The sequence below is a fragment of the Pseudophryne corroboree genome, chromosome 9, assembly GCF_028390025.1.
Source record: "Pseudophryne corroboree isolate aPseCor3 chromosome 9, aPseCor3.hap2, whole genome shotgun sequence".
In the NCBI taxonomy this organism is placed as follows: domain Eukaryota; kingdom Metazoa; phylum Chordata; class Amphibia; order Anura; family Myobatrachidae; genus Pseudophryne; species Pseudophryne corroboree.
In genome coordinates, this window is record NC_086452.1 from 480861316 (window position 1) to 480882860 (window position 21545).

At 49.1% G+C, this 21545-nt stretch overlaps 1 protein-coding gene across 1 annotated transcript in view; it reads right to left on the reverse strand.

Moving 5' to 3' along the window:
* Positions 1-16580: 16580 nt before the first annotated feature.
* Positions 16581-21545, reverse strand: part of CDHR4 (cadherin related family member 4) — a 233471-nt gene continuing 228506 nt past the window's right edge. The window contains exon 15 of the mRNA XM_063941453.1: positions 16581-17484. Coding sequence (XP_063797523.1) covers positions 17429-17484 — 56 coding nt within the window. The 3' untranslated portion in view covers positions 16581-17428. The remainder of the gene's footprint in view (positions 17485-21545) is intronic.

Below are 21545 nucleotides of genomic sequence, written 5' to 3' on the forward strand. Positions count from 1 at the left end.
GCTGAGGCTGAAGCACACTGTGTTGGAGATTGGTGTGAAGCCTGTAAATGAATGCAGGAATTGCTGATGCTTGTAGTTCCACGGAGATGCAGGAGGATAACCAGGAACACAGGGGATCTGGAGACTGGAACACAGGGAACCACTGGATGCAGCAGGAGAGCTGGAGTGGTTGCTGGAACTTGTAGTTCCACAGGAACACAGGAACTTGCACACTGAATGTCGCAGGAGAGCTGGAGGGGTTGCTGGAACTTGTAGTTCCACGGGAACACAGGAACAACTGGGAACTGGAACAGCTGGGACCTGTTGTTCCACAGGTCTAATACACAAGGAAATCTCTGTAGACAGAGGATTGCAAACAGGAGCGGTCTGTTCACGGGATGTGACGTGTTGTCCAAGGCGATGTGAGAGAGCCACAAACTGGAAGTTATACCACCTGCCCAGCAGTGATTGGACACAAACTGCAGGCAGAGATACTAGCTGGATTAGGTGTCCAGATCAGCTGTGAGTTGGCTGAAGCATTCCAGGCTGCAGAGGACTGAAAACCAGAACTGGAACAGAACTGAACTGCTGGAACCTGTAGTTCCACAGCAGTGATGTGATGGAAAATGCAGATTCCTGACAATCATACAGTGGTCCTCACACCAGACACATCAGACAGATGGATGGAGAGATCTCCTGTACCTGAGCTCACCTGAACACAGGTAACTTGTCTTCATACTCTGGTGATCATACAGCACTCCTAACACCAGACACACCAGACAGATGGATGGAGAGATCTCCTGTACCTGGGCTCACCTGAACACAGGTAACAGTGTCTTCATACTCTGGTGATCATACAGCGCTCCTCACACCAGACACATCAGACAGATGGACGGAGAGATCTCCTGTACCTGGGCTCACCTGAACACAAGTAACGTGTCTTCATACTCTGGTGATCACACAGTGCTCCTCACACCAGACAGATCAGACAGATGGATGGAGAGATCTCCTGTACCTGGGCTCACCTGAACACAGGTAACGTCTCTTCATACTCTGGTGATCATACAGCGCTCCTCACACCAGACAGATGGATGGAGAGATCTCCTGTACCTGGGCTCACCTGAACACAGGTAACGTGTCTTCATACTCTGGTGATCATACAGTGCTAATCACACCAGACAGATGGAAGGAGAGATCTCCTGTACCTGGGCTCACCTGTACACAGGTAACGTGTCTTCATACTCTGGTGATCATACAGTGCTCCTCACACCAGACAGATGGATGGAGAGATCTCCTGTACCTGGGCTCACCTGTACACAGGTAACGTGTCTTCATACTCTGGTGATCATACAGTGGTCCTCACACCAGACAGATCAGACAGATGGATGGAGAGATCTCCTGTACCTGGGCTCACCTGAACACAGGTAACGTGTCTTCATTCTCTGGTGATCATACAGTGGTCCTCACACCAGACAGATCAGACTGATGGATGGAGAGATCTCCTCTACCTGGGCTCACCTGAACACAGGTAACGTGTCTTCATACTCTGGCGATCATACAGCGCTCCTCACACCAGACAGATCAGACAGATGGAGAGATCTCCTGTTCCTGGGCTCACCTGAACAGAGGTAAAGTGTCTTCATACTCTGGCGATCATACAGCGCTCCTCACACCAGACACATCAGACAGATGGATGGAGAGATCTCCTGTACCTGGCTCACCTGAACACAGGTAACGTGTATTCATACTCTGGTGATCGTACAGCGCTCCTCACACCAGACACATCAGACAGATGGATGAAGAGATCTCCTGTACCTGGGCTCACCTGTACACAGGTAACGTGTCTTCATACTCTGGTGATCATACAGTGGTCTTCACACCAGACAGATCAGACAGATGGATGGAGAGATCTCCTGTACCTGGGCTCACCTGAACACAGGTAACGTGTCTTCATTCTCTGGTGATCATACAGTGGTCCTCACACCAGACACATCAGACAGATGGATGGAGAGATCTCCTGTACCTGAGCTCACCTGAACACAGGTAACTTGTCTTCATACTCTGGTGATCATACAGCACTCCTAACACCAGACACACCAGACAGATGGATGGAGAGATCTCCTGTACCTGGGCTCACCTGAACACAGGTAACAGTGTCTTCATACTCTGGTGATCATACAGCGCTCCTCACACCAGACACATCAGACAGATGGACGGAGAGATCTCCTGTACCTGGGCTCACCTGAACACAGGTAACGTGTCTTCATACTCTGGTGATCACACAGTGCTCCTCACACCAGACAGATCAGACAGATGGATGGAGAAATCTCCTGTACCTGGGTTCACCTGAACACAGGTAACGTGTCTTCATACTCTGGTGATCATACAGCGCTCCTCACACCAGACAGATGGATGGAGAGATCTCCTGTACCTGGGCTCACCTGAACACAGGTAACTTGTCTTCATACTCTGGTGATCATACAGTGGTCCTCACACCAGACACATCAGACAGATGGATGGAGAGATCTCCTGTACCTGGGCTCACCTGTACACAGGTAACGTGTCTTTATACTCTGGTGATCATACAGTGGTCCTCACACCAGACAGATCAGACAGATGGATGGAGAGATCTCCTGTACCTGGGCTCACCTGAACACAGGTACCGTGTCTTCATACTCTGGTGATCATACAGCGCTCCTCACACCAGACACATCAGACAGATGGACGGAGAGATCTCCTGTACCTGGGCTCACCTGAACACAGGTACCGTGTCTTCATACTCTGGTGATCATACAGTGCTAATCACACCAGACAGATGGAAGGAGAGATCTCCTGTACCTGGGCTCACCTGTACACAGGTAACGTGTCTTCATACTCTGGTGATCATACAGTGGTCCTCACACCAGAGAGATGGATGGAGAGATCTCCTGTACCTGGGCTCACCTGTACACAGGTAACGTGTCTTCATACTCTGGTGATCATAAAGCGCTCCTCACACCAGACACATCAGACAGATGGATGGAGAGATCTCCTGTACCTGGGCTCACCTGAACAGAGGTAACGTGTCTTCATACTCTGGCGATCATACAGCGCTCCTCACACCAGACAGATCAGACAGATGGAGAGATCTCCTGTTCCTGGGCTCACCTGAACAGAGGTAAAGTGTCTTCATACTCTGGCGATCATACAGCGCTCCACACACCAGACACATCAGACAGATGGATGGAGAGATCTCCTGTACCTGGCTCACCTGAACACAGGTAACGTGTATTCATACTCTGGTGATCGTACAGCGCTCCTCACACCAGACACATCAGACAGATGGATGAAGAGATCTCCTGTACCTGGGCTCACCTGTACACAGGTAACGTGTCTTCATACTCTGGTGATCATACAGTGGTCTTCACACCAGACAGATCAGACAGATGGATGGAGAGATCTCCTGTACCTGGGCTCACCTGAACACAGGTAACGTGTCTTCATTCTCTGGTGATCATACAGTGGTCCTCACACCAGACACATCAGACAGATGGATGGAGAGATCTCCTGTACCTGAGCTCACCTGAACACAGGTAACTTGTCTTCATACTCTGGTGATCATACAGCACTCCTAACACCAGACACACCAGACAGATGGATGGAGAGATCTCCTGTACCTGGGCTCACCTGAACACAGGTAACAGTGTCTTCATACTCTGGTGATCATACAGCGCTCCTCACACCAGACACATCAGACAGATGGACGGAGAGATCTCCTGTACCTGGGCTCACCTGAACACAGGTAACGTGTCTTCATACTCTGGTGATCATACAGCGCTCCTCACACCAGACAGATGGATGGAGAGATCTCCTGTACCTGGGCTCACCTGAACACAGGTAACTTGTCTTCATACTCTGGTGATCATACAGTGGTCCTCACACCAGACACATCAGACAGATGGATGGAGAGATCTCCTGTACCTGGGCTCACCTGTACACAGGTAACGTGTCTTTATACTCTGGTGATCATACAGTGGTCCTCACACCAGACAGATCAGACAGATGGATGGAGAGATCTCCTGTACCTGGGCTCACCTGAACACAGGTACCGTGTCTTCATACTCTGGTGATCATACAGCGCTCCTCACACCACACACATCAGACAGATGGACGGAGAGATCTCCTGTACCTGGGCTCACCTGAACACAGGTAACGTGTCTTCATACTCTGGTGATCACACAGTGCTCCTCACACCAGACTGATCAGACAGATGGATGGAGAGATCTCCTGTACCTGGGCTCACCTGAACACAGGTAACGTGTCTTCATACTCTGGTGATCATACAGCGCTCCTCACACCAGACAGATGGATGGAGAGATCTCCTGTACCTGGGCTCACCTGAACACAGGTAACTTGTCTTCATACTCTGGTGATCATACAGCGCTCCTCACACCAGACACATCAGACAGATGGATGGAGAGATCTCCTGTACCTGGGCTCACCTGTACACAGGTAACGTGTCTTCATACTCTGGTGATCATACAGTGGTCCTCACACCAGACAGATCAGACAGATGGAAGGAGAGATCTCCTGTACCTGGGCTCACCTGAACACAGGTAACGTGTCTTTATACTCTGGTGATCATACAGTGGTCCTCACACCAGACAGATCAGACAGATGGATGGAGAGATCTCCTGTACCTGGCTCACCTGAACACAGGTAACGTGTCTTCATACTCTGGTGATCATACAGTGGTCCTCACACCAGACACATCAGACAGATGGATGGAGAGATCTGTACCTGGCCTCACCTGAACACAGGTACCGTTTCTTCATACTCTGGTGATCATACAGCGCTCCTCACTCCAGACACATCAGACAGATGGACGGAGAGATCTCCTGTACCTGGCTCACCTGAACACAGGTAACGTGTCTTCATACTCTGGTGATCATACAGTGGTCCTCACACCAGACAGATCAGACAGATGGATGGAGAGATCTCCTGTACCTGGCTCACCTGAACACAGGTAACGTGTCTTCATACTCTGGTGATCATACAGTGGTCCTCACACCAGACACATCAGACAGATGGATGGAGAGATCTGTACCTGGGCTCACCTGAACACAGGTAACGTGTCTTCATACTCTGGTGATCATACAGCGCTCCTCACACCAGACACATCAGACAGATGGATGGAGAGATCTCCTGTACCTGGCTCACCTGAACAGAGGTAAAGTGTCTTCATACTCTGGTGATCATACAGCGCTCCTCACACCAGACAGATGGAAGGAGAGATTTCCTGTACCTGGGCTCACCTGAACACAGGTAACGTGTCTTCATACTCTGGTGATCATACAGCGCTCTTCACACCAGACAGATGGAGAGATCTCCTGTACCTGGGCTCACCTGAACACAGGTAACGTGTCTTCATACTCTGGTGATCATACAGCGCTCCTAACACCAGACAGATGGATGGAGAGATCTCCTGTACCTGGGCTCACCTGAACACAGGTAACGTGTCTTCATACTCTGGTGATCATACAGTGCTAATCACACCAGACAGATGGAAGGAGAGATCTCCTGTACCTGGGCTCACCTGTACACAGGTAACGTGTCTTCATACTCTGGTGATCATACAGTGGTCCTCACACCAGACAGATGGATGGAGAGATCTCCTCTACCTGGGCTCACCTGTACACAGGTAACGTGTCTTCATACTCTGGTGATCATACAGTGGTCCTCACACCAGACAGATCAGACAGATGGATGGAGAGATCTCCTGTACCTGGGCTCACCTGAACACAGGTAACGTGTCTTCATTCTCTGGTGATCATACAGTGGTCCTCACACCAGACAGATCAGACTGATGGATGGAGAGATCTCCTGTACCTGGACTCACCTGAACACACGTAACGTGTCTTCATACTCTGGTGATGATACAGCGCTCCTCACACCAGACACATCAGACAGATGGATGGAGAGATCTCCTGTACCTGGGCTCACCTGAACAGAGGTAACGTGTCTTCATACTCTGGCGATCATACAGCGTTCCTCACACCAGACAGATCAGACAGATGGAGAGATCTCCTGTTCCTGGGCTCACCTGAACAGAGGTAAAGTGTCTTCATACTCTGGCGATCATACAGCGCTCCTCACACCAGACACATCAGACAAATGGATGGAGAGATCTCCTGTACCTGGCTCACCTGAACACAGGTAACGTGTATTCATACTCTGGTGATCGTAGAGCGCTCCTCACACCAGACACATCAGACAGATGCATGGAGAGATCTCCTGTACCTGGGCTCACCTGTACACAGGTAACGTGTCTTCATACTCCGGTGATCATACAGTGGTCCTCACACCAGACAGATCAGACAGATGGATGGAGAGATCTCCTGTACCTGGGCTCACCTGAACACAGGTAACGTGTCTTCATACTCTGGTGATCATACAGCGCTCCTCACTCCAGACACATCAGACAGATGGATGGAGAGATCTCCTGTACCTGGCTCCCCTGAACACAGGTAACGTGTATTCATACTCTGGTGATCGTAGAGCGCTCCTCACACCAGACACATCAGACAGATGGATGGAGAGATCTCCTGTACCTGGCTCACCTGAACACAGGTAACGTGTCTTCATACTCTGGTGATCATACAGTGGTCCTCACACCAGACACATCAGACAGATGGATGGAGAGATCTGTACCTGGGCTCACCTGAACACAGGTACCGTGTCTTCATACTCTGGTGATCATACAGCGCTCCTCACTCCAGACACATCAGACAGATGGATGGAGAGATCTCCTGTACCTGGCTCCCCTGAACACAGGTAACGTGTATTCATACTCTGGTGATCATACAGTGGTCCTCACACCAGACCGATCAGACAGATGGATGGAGAGATCTCCTGTACCTGGCTCACCTGAACACAGGTAACGTGTCTTCATACTCTGGTGATCATACAGTGGTCCTCACACCAGACACATCAGACAGATGGATGGAGAGATCTGTACCTGGGCTCACCTGAACACAGGTACCGTGTCTTCATACTCTGGTGATCATACAGCGCTCCTCACACCAGACACATCAGACAGATGGATGGAGAGATCTCCTGTACCTGGCTCACCTGAACAGAGGTAAAGTGTCTTCATACTCTGGTGATCATACAGCGCTCCTCACACCAGACAGATGGAAGGAGAGATCTCCTGTACCTGGGCTCACCTGAACACAGGTAACGTGTCTTCATACTCTGGTGATCATACAGCGCTCTTCACACCAGACAGATGGAGAGATCTCCTGTACCTGGGCTCACCTGAACACAGGTAACGTGTCTTCATACTCTGGTGATCATACAGCGCTTCTAACACCAGACAGATGGATGGAGAGATCTCCTGTACCTGGGCTCACCTGAACACAGGTAACTTGTCTTCATACTCTGGTGATCATACAGCGCTCCTCACACCAGACACATCAGACAGATGGATGGAGAGATCTCCTGTACCTGGGCTCACCTGTACACAGGTAACGTGTCTTCATACTCTGGTGATCATACAGCGCTCTTCACACCAGACAGATGGAGAGATCTCCTGTACCTGGGCTCACCTGAACACAGGTAACGTGTCTTCATACTCTGGTGATCATACAGTGGTCCTCACACCAGACAGATCAGACAGATGGATGGAGAGATCTCCTGTACCTGGGCTCACCTGAACACAGGTAACGTGTCTTCATTCTCTGGTGATCATACAGTGGTCCTCACACCAGACAGATCAGACAGATGGATGGAGAGATCTCCTGTACCTGGGCTCACCTGAACACAGGTAACGTGTCTTCATACTCTGGTGATCATACAGCGCTCCTCACACCAGACAGATGGAAGGAGAGATTTCCTGTACCTGGGCTCACCTGAACACAGGTAACGTGTCTTCATACTCTGGTGATCATACAGCGCTCTTCACACCAGACAGATGGAGAGATCTCCTGTACCTGGGCTCACCTGAACACAGGTAACGTGTCTTCATACTCTGGTGATCATACAGCGCTCTTAACACCAGACAGATGGATGGAGAGATCTCCTGTACCTGGGCTCACCTGAACACAGGTAACGTGTCTTCATACTCTGGTGATCATACAGTGCTAATCACACCAGACAGATGGAAGGAGAGATCTCCTGTACCTGGGCTCACCTGTACACAGGTAACGTGTCTTCATACTCTGGTGATCATACAGTGGTCCTCACACCAGACAGATGGATGGAGAGATCTCCTCTACCTGGGCTCACCTGTACACAGGTAATGTGTCTTCATACTCTGGTGATCATACAGTGGTCCTCACACCAGACAGATCAGACAGATGGATGGAGAGATCTCCTGTACCTGGGCTCACCTGAACACAGGTAACGTGTCTTCATTCTCTGGTGATCATACAGTGGTCCTCACACCAGACAGATCAGACTGATGGATGGAGAGATCTCCAGTACCTGGACTCACCTGAACACACGTAACGTGTCTTCATACTCTGGTGATGATACAGCGCTCCTCACACCAGACACATCAGACAGATGGATGGAGAGATCTCCTGTACCTGGGCTCACCTGAACAGAGGTAACGTGTCTTCATACTCTGGCGATCATACAGCGCTCCTCACACCAGACAGATCAGACAGATGGAGAGATCTCCTGTTCCTGGGCTCACCTGAACAGAGGTAAAGTGTCTTCATACTCTGGCGATCATACAGCGCTCCTCACACCAGACACATCAGACAAATGGATGGAGAGATCTCCTGTACCTGGCTCACCTGAACACAGGTAACGTGTCTTCATACTCTGGTGATCATACAGCGCTCCTAACACCAGACAGATGGATGGAGAGATCTCCTGTACCTGGGCTCACCTGAACACAGGTAACGTGTCTTCATACTCTGGTGATCATACAGTGCTAATCACACCAGACAGATGGAAGGAGAGATCTCCTGTACCTGGGCTCACCTGTACACAGGTAACGTGTCTTCATACTCTGGTGATCATACAGTGGTCCTCACACCAGACAGATGGATGGAGAGATCTCCTCTACCTGGGCTCACCTGTACACAGGTAACGTGTCTTCATACTCTGGTGATCATACAGTGGTCCTCACACCAGACAGATCAGACAGATGGATGGAGAGATCTCCTGTACCTGGGCTCACCTGAACACAGGTAACGTGTCTTCATTCTCTGGTGATCATACAGTGGTCCTCACACCAGACAGATCAGACTGATGGATGGAGAGATCTCCTGTACCTGGACTCACCTGAACACACGTAACGTGTCTTCATACTCTGGTGATGATACAGCGCTCCTCACACCAGACACATCAGACAGATGGATGGAGAGATCTCCTGTACCTGGGCTCACCTGAACAGAGGTAACGTGTCTTCATACTCTGGCGATCATACAGCGCTCCTCACACCAGACAGATCAGACAGATGGAGAGATCTCCTGTTCCTGGGCTCACCTGAACAGAGGTAAAGTGTCTTCATACTCTGGCGATCATACAGCGCTCCTCACACCAGACACATCAGACAAATGGATGGAGAGATCTCCTGTACCTGGCTCACCTGAACACAGGTAACGTGTATTCATACTCTGGTGATCGTAGAGCGCTCCTCACACCAGACACATCAGACAGATGCATGGAGAGATCTCCTGTACCTGGGCTCACCTGTACACAGGTAACGTGTCTTCATACTCCGGTGATCATACAGTGGTCCTCACACCAGACAGATCAGACAGATGGATGGAGAGATCTCCTGTACCTGGGCTCACCTGAACACAGGTAACGTGTCTTCATACTCTGGTGATCATACAGCGCTCCTCACTCCAGACACATCAGACAGATGGATGGAGAGATCTCCTGTACCTGGCTCCCCTGAACACAGGTAACGTGTATTCATACTCTGGTGATCGTAGAGCGCTCCTCACACCAGACACATCAGACAGATGGATGGAGAGATCTCCTGTACCTGGCTCACCTGAACACAGGTAACGTGTCTTCATACTCTGGTGATCATACAGTGGTCCTCACACCAGACACATCAGACAGATGGATGGAGAGATCTGTACCTGGGCTCACCTGAAGACAGGTACCGTGTCTTCATACTCTGGTGATCATACAGCGCTCCTCACTCCAGACACATCAGACAGATGGATGGAGAGATCTCCTGTACCTGGCTCCCCTGAACACAGGTAACGTGTATTCATACTCTGGTGATCATACAGTGGTCCTCACACCAGACCGATCAGACAGATGGATGGAGAGATCTCCTGTACCTGGCTCACCTGAACACAGGTAACGTGTCTTCATACTCTGGTGATCATACAGTGGTCCTCACACCAGACACATCAGACAGATGGATGGAGAGATCTGTACCTGGGCTCACCTGAACACAGGTACCGTGTCTTCATACTCTGGTGATCATACAGCGCTCCTCACACCAGACACATCAGACAGATGGATGGAGAGATCTCCTGTACCTGGCTCACCTGAACAGAGGTAAAGTGTCTTCATACTCTGGTGATCATACAGCGCTCCTCACACCAGACAGATGGAAGGAGAGATCTCCTGTACCTGGGCTCACCTGAACACAGGTAACGTGTCTTCATACTCTGGTGATCATACAGCGCTCTTCACACCAGACAGATGGAGAGATCTCCTGTACCTGGGCTCACCTGAACACAGGTAACGTGTCTTCATACTCTGGTGATCATACAGCGCTTCTAACACCAGACAGATGGATGGAGAGATCTCCTGTACCTGGGCTCACCTGAACACAGGTAACTTGTCTTCATACTCTGGTGATCATACAGCGCTCCTCACACCAGACACATCAGACAGATGGATGGAGAGATCTCCTGTACCTGGGCTCACCTGTACACAGGTAACGTGTCTTCATACTCTGGTGATCATACAGCGCTCTTCACACCAGACAGATGGAGAGATCTCCTGTACCTGGGCTCACCTGAACACAGGTAACATGTCTTCATACTCTGGTGATCATACAGTGGTCCTCACACCAGACAGATCAGACAGATGGATGGAGAGATCTCCTGTACCTGGCTCACCTGAACACAGGTAACGTGTCTTCATTCTCTGGTGATCATACAGTGGTCCTCACACCAGACAGATCAGACAGATGGATGGAGAGATCTCCTGTACCTGGGCTCACCTGAACACAGGTAACGTGTCTTCATACTCTGGTGATCATACAGCGCTCCTCACACCAGACAGATGGAAGGAGAGATTTCCTGTACCTGGGCTCACCTGAACACAGGTAACGTGTCTTCATACTCTGGTGATCATACAGCGCTCTTCACACCAGACAGATGGAGAGATCTCCTGTACCTGGGCTCACCTGAACACAGGTAACGTGTCTTCATACTCTGGTGATCATACAGCGCTCTTAACACCAGACAGATGGATGGAGAGATCTCCTGTACCTGGGCTCACCTGAACACAGGTAACGTGTCTTCATACTCTGGTGATCATACAGTGCTAATCACACCAGACAGATGGAAGGAGAGATCTCCTGTACCTGTGCTCACCTGTACACAGGTAACGTGTCTTCATACTCTGGTGATCATACAGTGGTCCTCACACCAGACAGATGGATGGAGAGATCTCCTCTACCTGGGCTCACCTGTACACAGGTAATGTGTCTTCATACTCTGGTGATCATACAGTGGTCCTCACACCAGACAGATCAGACAGATGGATGGAGAGATCTCCTGTACCTGGGCTCACCTGAACACAGGTAACGTGTCTTCATTCTCTGGTGATCATACAGTGGTCCTCACACCAGACAGATCAGACTGATGGATGGAGAGATCTCCAGTACCTGGACTCACCTGAACACACGTAACGTGTCTTCATACTCTGGTGATGATACAGCGCTCCTCACACCAGACACATCAGACAGATGGATGGAGAGATCTCCTGTACCTGGGCTCACCTGAACAGAGGTAACGTGTCTTCATACTCTGGCGATCATACAGCGCTCCTCACACCAGACAGATCAGACAGATGGAGAGATCTCCTGTTCCTGGGCTCACCTGAACAGAGGTAAAGTGTCTTCATACTCTGGCGATCATACAGCGCTCCTCACACCAGACACATCAGACAAATGGATGGAGAGATCTCCTGTACCTGGCTCACCTGAACACAGGTAACGTGTATTCATACTCTGGTGATCGTAGAGCGCTCCTCACACCAGACACATCAGACAGATGCATGGAGAGATCTCCTGTACCTGGGCTCACCTGTACACAGGTAACGTGTCTTCATACTCTGGTGATCATACAGTGGTCCTCACACCAGACAGATCAGACAGATGGATGGAGAGATCTCCTGTACCTGGGCTCACCTGAACACAGGTAACGTGTCTTCATTCTCTTTTGATCATACAGTGGTCCTCACACCAGACACATCAGACAGATGGATGGAGAGATCTCCTGTACCTGAGCTCACCTGAACACAGGTAACTTGTCTTCATACTCTGGTGATCATACAGCACTCCTAACACCAGACACACCAGACAGATGGATGGAGAGATCTCCTGTACCTGGGCTCACCTGAACACAGGTAACAGTGTCTTCATACTCTGGTGATCATACAGCGCTCCTCACACCAGACATATCAGACAGATGGACGGAGAGATCTCCTGTATCTGGGCTCACCTGAACACAGGTAACGTGTCTTCATACTCTGGTGATCATACAGCGCTCCTCACACCAGACAGATGGATGGAGAGATCTCCTGTACCTGGGCTCACCTGCACACAGGTAACTTGTCTTCATACTCTGGATATCATACAGTGGTCCTCACACCAGACACATCAGACAGATGGATGGAGAGATCTCCTGTACCTGGGCTCACCTGTACACAGGTAACGTGTCTTTATACTCTGGTGATCATACAGTGGTCCTCACACCAGACAGATCAGACACATGGATGGAGAGATCTCCTGTACCTGGCTCACCTGAACACAGGTAACGTGTCTTCATACTCTGGTGATCATACAGTGGTCCTCACACCAGACACATCAGACAGATGGATGGAGAGATCTGTACCTGGGCTCACCTGAACACAGGTACCGTGTCTTCATACTCTGGTGATCATACAGCGCTCCTCACTCCAGACACATCAGACAGATGGATGGAGAGATCTCCTGTACCTGGCTCCCCTGAACACAGGTAACGTGTATTCATACTCTGGTGATCATACAGTGGTCCTCACACCAGACCGATCAGACAGATGGATGGAGAGATCTCCTGTACCTGGCTCACCTGAACACAGGTAACGTGTCTTCATACTCTGGTGATCATACAGTGGTTCTCACACCAGACACATCAGACAGATGGATGGAGAGATCTGTACCTGGGCTCACCTGAACACAGGTACCGTGTCTTCATACTCTGGTGATCATACAGCGCTCCTCACACCAGACACATCAGACAGATGGATGGAGAGATCTCCTGTACCTGGCTCACCTGAACAGAGGTAAAGTGTCTTCATACTCTGGTGATCATACAGCGCTCCTCACACCAGACAGATGGAAGGAGAGATCTCCTGTACCTGGGCTCACCTGAACACAGGTAACGTGTCTTCATACTCTGGTGATCATACAGCGCTCTTCACACCAGACAGATGGAGAGATCTCCTGTACCTGGGCTCACCTGAACACAGGTAACGTGTCTTCATACTCTGGTGATCATACAGCGCTTCTAACACCAGACAGATGGATGGAGAGATCTTCTGTACCTGGGCTCACCTGAACACAGGTAACGTGTCTTCATACTCTGGTGATCATACAGTGGTCCTCACACCAGACAGATCAGACAGATGGATGGAGAGATCTCCTGTACCTGGGCTCACCTGAACACAGGTAACGTGTCTTCATACTCTGGTGATCATACAGCGCTCCTCACACCAGACACATCAGACAGATGGATGGAGAGATCTCCTGTACCTGGGCTCACCTGAACAGAGGTAACGTGTCTTCATACTCTGGTGATCATACAGCGCTCCTCACACCAGACAGATCAGACAGATGGAGAGATCTCCTGTACCTGGGCTCACCTGAACAGAGGTAAAGTGTCTTCATACTCTGGCGATCACACAGCGCTCCTCACACCAGACACATCAGACAGATGGATGGAGAGATCTCCTGTACCTGGCTCACCTGAACACATGTAACGTGTATTCATACTCTGGTGATCATACAGTGGTCCTCACACCAGACAGATGGATGGAGAGATCTCCTGTACCTGGGCTCACCTGAACACAGTTAACGTGTCTTCATACTCTGGTGATCGTACAGCGCTCCTCACACCAGACAGATGGATGGAGAGATCTCCTGTACCTGGGCTCACCTGTACACAGGTAACGTGTCTTCATACTCTGGTGATCATACAGTGGTCCTCACACCAGACAGATCAGACAGATGGATGGAGAGATCTCCTGTACCTGGGCTCACCTGAACACAGGTAACATGTCTTCATTCTCTGGTGATCATACAGTGGTCCTCACACCAGACAGATCAAACAGATGGATGGAGAGATCTCCTGTACCTGGCTCACCTGAACACAGGTAACGTGTCTTCATACTCTGGTGATCATACAGTGGTCCTCACACCAGACACATCAGACAGATGGATGGAGAGATCTGTACCTGGGCTCACCTGAACACAGGTACCGTGTCTTCATACTCTGGCTATCATACAGCGCTCCACACACCAGACACATCAGACAGATGGATGGAGAGATCTCCTGTACCTGGGCTCACCTGAACACAGGTAACGTGTCTTCATACTCTGGTGATCATACAGCGCTCCTCACACCAGACACATCAGACATATGGGTGGAGAGATCTCCTGTACCTGGGCTCACCTGAACACAGGTAACGTGTCTTCATACTCTGGTGATTACACAGTGCTCCTCACACCAGACACATCAGACAGATGGATGGAGAGATCTCCTGTACCTGGGCTCACCTGAACACAGGTAACGTGTCTTCATACTCTGGTGATCATACAGTGCTCCTCACACCAGACAGATGGATGGAGAGATCTCCTGTACCTGGGCTCACCTGAACAGAGGTAAAGTGTCTTCATACTCTGGTGATCATACAGCGCTCCTCACACCAGACAGATGGAAGGAGAGATCTCCTGTACCTGGGCTCACCTGAACACAGGTAACGTGTCTTCATACTCTGGTGATCATACAGCGCTCTTCACACCAGACAGATCAGACAGATGGAGAGATCTCCTGTACCTGGGCTCACCTGAACACAGGTAACGTGTCTTCATACTCTGGTGATCATACAGCGCTCCTCACACCAGACAGATCAGACAGATGGATGGAGAGATCTCCTGTACCTGGGCTCACCTGAACACAGGTAACGTGTCTTCATACTCTGGTGATCATACAGTGGTCCTCACACCAGACACATCAGACAGATGGATGGAGAGATCTGTACCTGGGCTCACCTGAACACAGGTACCGTGTCTTCATACTCTGGCTATCATACAGCGCTCCACACACCAGACACATCAGACAGATGGATGGAGAGATCTCCTGTACCTGGGCTCACCTGAACACAGGTAACGTGTCTTCATACTCTGGTGATCATACAGCGCTCCTCACACCAGACACATCAGACATATGGGTGGAGAGATCTCCTGTACCTGGGCTCACCTGAACACAGGTAACGTGTCTTCATACTCTGGTGATCACACAGTGCTCCTCACACCAGACACATCAGACAGATGGATGGAGAGATCTCCTGTACCTGGGCTCACCTGAACACAGGTAACGTGTCTTCATACTCTGGTGATCATACAGTGCTCCTCACACCAGACAGATGGATGGAGAGATCTCCTGTACCTGGGCTCACCTGAACAGAGGTAAAGTGTCTTCATACTCTGGTGATCATACAGCGCTCCTCACACCAGACAGATGGAAGGAGAGATCTCCTGTACCTGGGCTCACCTGAACACAGGTAACGTGTCTTCATACTCTGGTGATCATACAGCGCTCTTCACACCAGACAGATGGAGAGATCTCCTGTACCTGGGCTCACCTGAACACAGGTAACGTGTCTTCATACTCTGGTGATCATACAGCGCTCCTCACACCAGACAGATCAGACAGATGGATGGAGAGATCTCCTGTACCTGGGCTCACCTGAACACAGGTAACGTGTCTTCATACTCTGGTGATCATACAGTGCTCCTCACACCAGACAGATGGATGGAGAGATCTCCTGTACCTGGGCTCACCTGAACACAGGTAACGTGTCTTCATACTCTGGTGATCATACAGTGCTCCTCACACCAGACAGATGGATGGAGAGATCTCCTGTACCTGGGCTCACCTGAACAGAGGTAAAGTGTCTTCATACTCTGGTGATCATACAGCGCTCCTCACACCAGACACATCAGACAGATGGAAGGAGAGATCTCCTGTACCTTGGCTCACCTAAACACAGGTAACGTGTCTTCATACTCTGGTGATCATACAGCGCTCCTCACACCAGACAGATGGATATCTACCCCAGGACACAGATGTAGAATGCAACGCTCCTCATAGTGAATTCAAGTTTTTATATTTAAAAAGGGGATTTATTCACAATATATATAAATGAATAGAACATGAACAACCTGCGCAGCACATGTGACCTCACGAGAAATACACGCTATAAGGTACAACGATGGAAATTCCCGGGTTTATCACCTCCCCCTTCCGGTGCGTCTCCTCTCATAGTCCCCTGGGGCAGTACCTGGCATGCTCCTTCTCCAACGCGTTTCGGACTTGGTTCTTTGGCTGGAGCACCATTTATTATACGCGACGAGTTTCATCCCTGGTTGATAAATGAGCCCCTATGTCCCATACGTTGGGTGAGTAAATGATACACAGCGGCAATAACAGGAGTGGGGCCCCCATTTATTGCAGACTCCATACAGGGATGGACGCTCCTCTCTCCAGTGCTATCTGCTGGCCTCATGGCTGCACTCTGGTGGGGGAAATGGGATCTAAGCAGCAGGCATTGTCTGGAGGTTACCCATGGTCTGAATGGATGTACATAGGGGGCCAGGGGTAAAGGCACTGCTCAGAACAAGTCTAGTGGTAAATTCATTGTACAGTCACTTTGCTGAACTGCCCACAGGTGGCGCCATTGCCATGTGTGTAAGAGGTCAGACATCGCCACCTGCAGGGAATGAGAGGGCACTGCACTGCATCACACTGTTATACATGATACATTTCATGGTATGTTCTGATTAAATACACTGCAAGCTGCAATCATGTCTTATATTACACACACAGTATAATTTAATGCCACAGCGGGTTTCATCCTTTTGATTTGTGCGCATTATTCAGCCGTCTGTAGTGAAGCCCCAGATTATCGTACAGTATAACCGCGGCGGCGCTCCTCACAGCCATCTTCTCTCCCCGGTGTGGCTGTTGAAAAGATAATCTCTGCCTGTAACTAAGGATAGACAGTACATGATTAATGCGGAGAGGAGGCCGTCTTACTCCTTCATTAACAGCCTGATTCAGAGGTGACGCAATGGTGATGTATGCTGTGGAGCGTCGGAGTCACACTGCGCATGTGTGCCGCGAAGGGCTTTCAGCAGCGGTCGCAGTGAGTGACAGTCAGGGAGCGTTTGTGGGGGATGACGGGGCGTGGCTACTCAAACCCAGGAGTGTTGCGGCCGTTTTGAGGGCGTGTCACAGCGAGCGACTGCGATCCGTACACGGTTACAATGGCTCCAACGCCTTACATCTGCCGGTCATGCTGCGCCGCCACAGGGCCACTGAGCAGGCGATTACCGACCAATGTGCGTCTGATGTCTGCGTTCTCATACACAGACTGCATTCTGCCAGTAGGGGTCTCGGTACCGGGGGGGATAGCGCATTGTCGCACAGCGTACCACACCTCATACGGCATCCGCAGCCATCTCTGAACCAGGCTGTGAGACATAAGAACATTCTCCGTCATGGTGCAGATGATCTGTGATACAGTAATAATATCAGTATTAGGATAAGGACGACTGCGTTGTTACTGTGCTCAGCTGCGCTCGTGTGTGTGTCACGTCTTCCTGGGGTTTAGGTGAGATTTTTATGGGCCACCCTCTCCCCCTGTAGCCGAGTACCTCTCCTTTTGGGGAGGGCTGAAGGTTTTTTGTTCCCCAGGGGGAAGCTTGGGCCAACCCTTGGGAGAAAGGGAAGACCCCGAGCCACGCGGAGGGAAGTATGAAGACCCTTGCCCCCTAAGGGGCCTTTTGGCTCCGGGGGTTGGGGATTCAACGGGTCCCTCTGCGCTTCGGCAAGGGGGGACCTGAAGATCCTTTTTTCCCCTCAGTAGGCCTTTTGGCTCTGAGGGGTTGGGGAGTAACGGGACCCTTCTCTTTTTGGAGAGAGTCCAAAGTCCTACGCCCCCCGCACGGTTTTTGCACTGATCGGCAGTTTGGCAGACACTGGGGGAGGGTTCGGGGATGCAGGGGGTCTGGGAGGTCCCTCTGTGAATGGCGGCTGCTAGAAGATTATCTTCCAGCAGCTGGCCACTCTGTGTTTCTGATTGGTCACCTGTGATCAGGTAAGATAACGCACAGCCCGATGTGCCCGCAAACGATGCGACCACACCAGACAAATGGCTAAATATGTCCTGGCTAATTATTATCACAACTATAACACTTTATTTACTCAGATTCTTATTGACATCAGAACTTATCTAGCGCTAATCACTCACCTACTGATTGTTCATTTGTGTAATTCAATGTTTGTCCCTTATTATCCTATAGCTGGGAGGTATATGTCTTATTGTCCTATAGCTGGGAGGTATATGTCTTATTGTCCTATAGCTGGGAGGTATATGTCTTATTGTCCTATAGCTGGGAGGTATATGTCTTATTCTATAGCTGGGAGGTATATGTCTTATTGTCCTATAGCTAGGAGGTATATGTCTTATTGTCCTATAGCTAGGAGGTATATGTCTTATTCTATAGCTGGGAGGTATATGTCTTATTGTCCTATAGCTGGGAGGTATATGTCTTATTGTCCTATAGCTGGGAGGTATATGTCTTATTCTATAGCTGGGAGGTATATGTCTTATTGTCCTATAGCTGGGAGGTATATGTCTTATTGTCCTATAGCTGGGAGGTATATGTCTTATTGTCCTATAGCTGGGAGGTATATGTCTTATTCTATAGCTGGGAGGTATATGTCTTACTGTCCTATAGCGGGGAGGTATATGTCTTACTGTCCTATAGCTGGGAGGTACATGTCTTACTGTCCTATAGCTGGGAGGTATATGTCTTACTGTCCTATAGCTGGGAGGTATATGTCTTATTCTATAGCTGGGAGGTATATGTCTTATTGTCCTATAGCTGGGAGGTATATGTCTTACTGTCCTATAGCTGGGAGGTATATGTCTTATTGTCCTATAGCTGGGAGGTATATGTCTTATTGTCCTATAGCTGGGAGGTATATGTCTTATTCTATAGCTGGGAGGTATATGTCTTACTGTCCTATAGCTGGGAGGTATATGTCTTATTGTCCTATAGCTGGGAGGTATATGTCTTATTGTCCTATAGCTGGGAGGTATATGTCTTACTGTCCTATAGCTGGGAGGTATATGTCTTATTGTCCTATAGCTGGGAGGTATATGTCTTATTGTCCTATAGCTGGGAGGTATATGTCTTATTGTCCTATAGCTGGGAGGTATATGTCTTATTGTCCTATAGCTGGGAGGTATATGTCTTATTGTCCTATAGCTGGGAGGTATATGTCTTATTGTCCTATAGCTGGGAGGTATATGTCTTATTGTCCTATAGCTGGGAGGTATATGTCTTATTGTCCTATAGCTGGGAGGTATATGTCTTATTGTCCTATAGCTGGGAGGTATATGTCTTATTGTCCTATAGCTGGGAGGTATATGTCTTATTGTCCTATAGCTGGGAGGTATATGTCTTATTGTCCTATAGCTGGGAGGTATATGTCTTAATCTATAGCTGGGAGGTATATGTCTTATTCTATAACTGGGAGGTATATGTCTTATTGTCCTATAGCTGGGAGGTATATGTCTTATTGTCCTATAGCTGGGAGGTATATGTCTTATTGTCCTATAGCTGGGAGGTATATGTCTTAATCCATAGCTGGGAGGTATATGTCTTATTCTATAGCTGGGAGGTATATGTCTTATTATCCTATAGCTGGGAGGTATATGTCTTATTAATCTATAGCTGGGAGGTATATGTCTTATTCTATAGCTGGGAGGTATATGTCTTATTGTCCTATAGCTGGGAGGTATATGTCTTATTGTCCTATAAGTGGGAGGTATATGTCTTATTGTCCTATAACTGGGAGGTATATCTCTTATTGTCCTATAGCTGGGAGGTATATGTCTTACTGTCCTATAGCTGGGAGGTATATGTCTTATTGTCCTATAGCTGGGAGGTATATGTCTTAATCTATAGCTGGGAGGTATATGTCTTATTCTATAGCTGGGAGGTATATGTCTTATTGTCCTATAGCTGGGAGGTATATGTCTTATTGTCCTATAGCTGGGAGGTATATGTCTTATTCTATAGCTGGGAGGTATATGTCTTATTATCCTATAGCTGGGAGGTATATGTCTTATTAATCTATAGCTGGGAGGTATATGTCTTATTCTATAGCTGGGAGGTATATGTCTTATTGTCCTATAGCTGGGAGGTATATGTCTTATTGTCCTATAGCTGGGAGGTATATGTCTTAATCCATAGCTGGGAGGTATATGTCTTATTCTATAGCTGGGAGGTATATGTCTTATTATCCTATAGCTGGGAGGTATATGTCTTATTATCCTATAGCTGGGAGGTATATGTCTTATTATTCTATAGCTGGGAGGTATATGTCTTATTGTCCTATAGCTGGGAGGTATATGTCTTATTATATGTCTTATTATCCTGTAGCTTGGAGATATATGTCTTATTGTTCTATACCTGGGAGGAATGTGTCTGGGAGGTATGTCTTATTGTCCTATAGCTAGGAGGTATGTGTCTTATTGTCCTATGGCTGCGAGGTATATGTCTTATTATCCTATAGCTGTGAGGTTTACATCTTATTATTCTACAGCTGGGAGGTATAAGTCTTATTATCCTACAGTTACTGGCTGCTTCTGCATGTAGCCCACACATGCTGGCAGCTTTATTCTCACACTGCAATGTAGCTCTGAGCTAGGACACGCTCCTCCCACACCTGACTCTCTGCACATGTTACATCTGTCCCCTGCAGTGCAGCATGGTGTTACCCAGGTGCTCAGTTACTGGCTGCTTCTGCATGTAGCCCTCACATGCTGGCAGCTTTATTCTCACACTGCAATGTAGCTCTGAGCTAGGACACACCCCTCCCACACCTAACTCTCTGCACAACACATGTTACATCTGTCCCCTGCAGTGCAGCATGGTGTTACCCAGGTGCTCAGTTACTGGCTGCTTCTGCATGTAGCCCTCACATGCTGGCAGCTTTATTCTCACACTGCAATGTAGCTCTGAGCTAGGACACGCT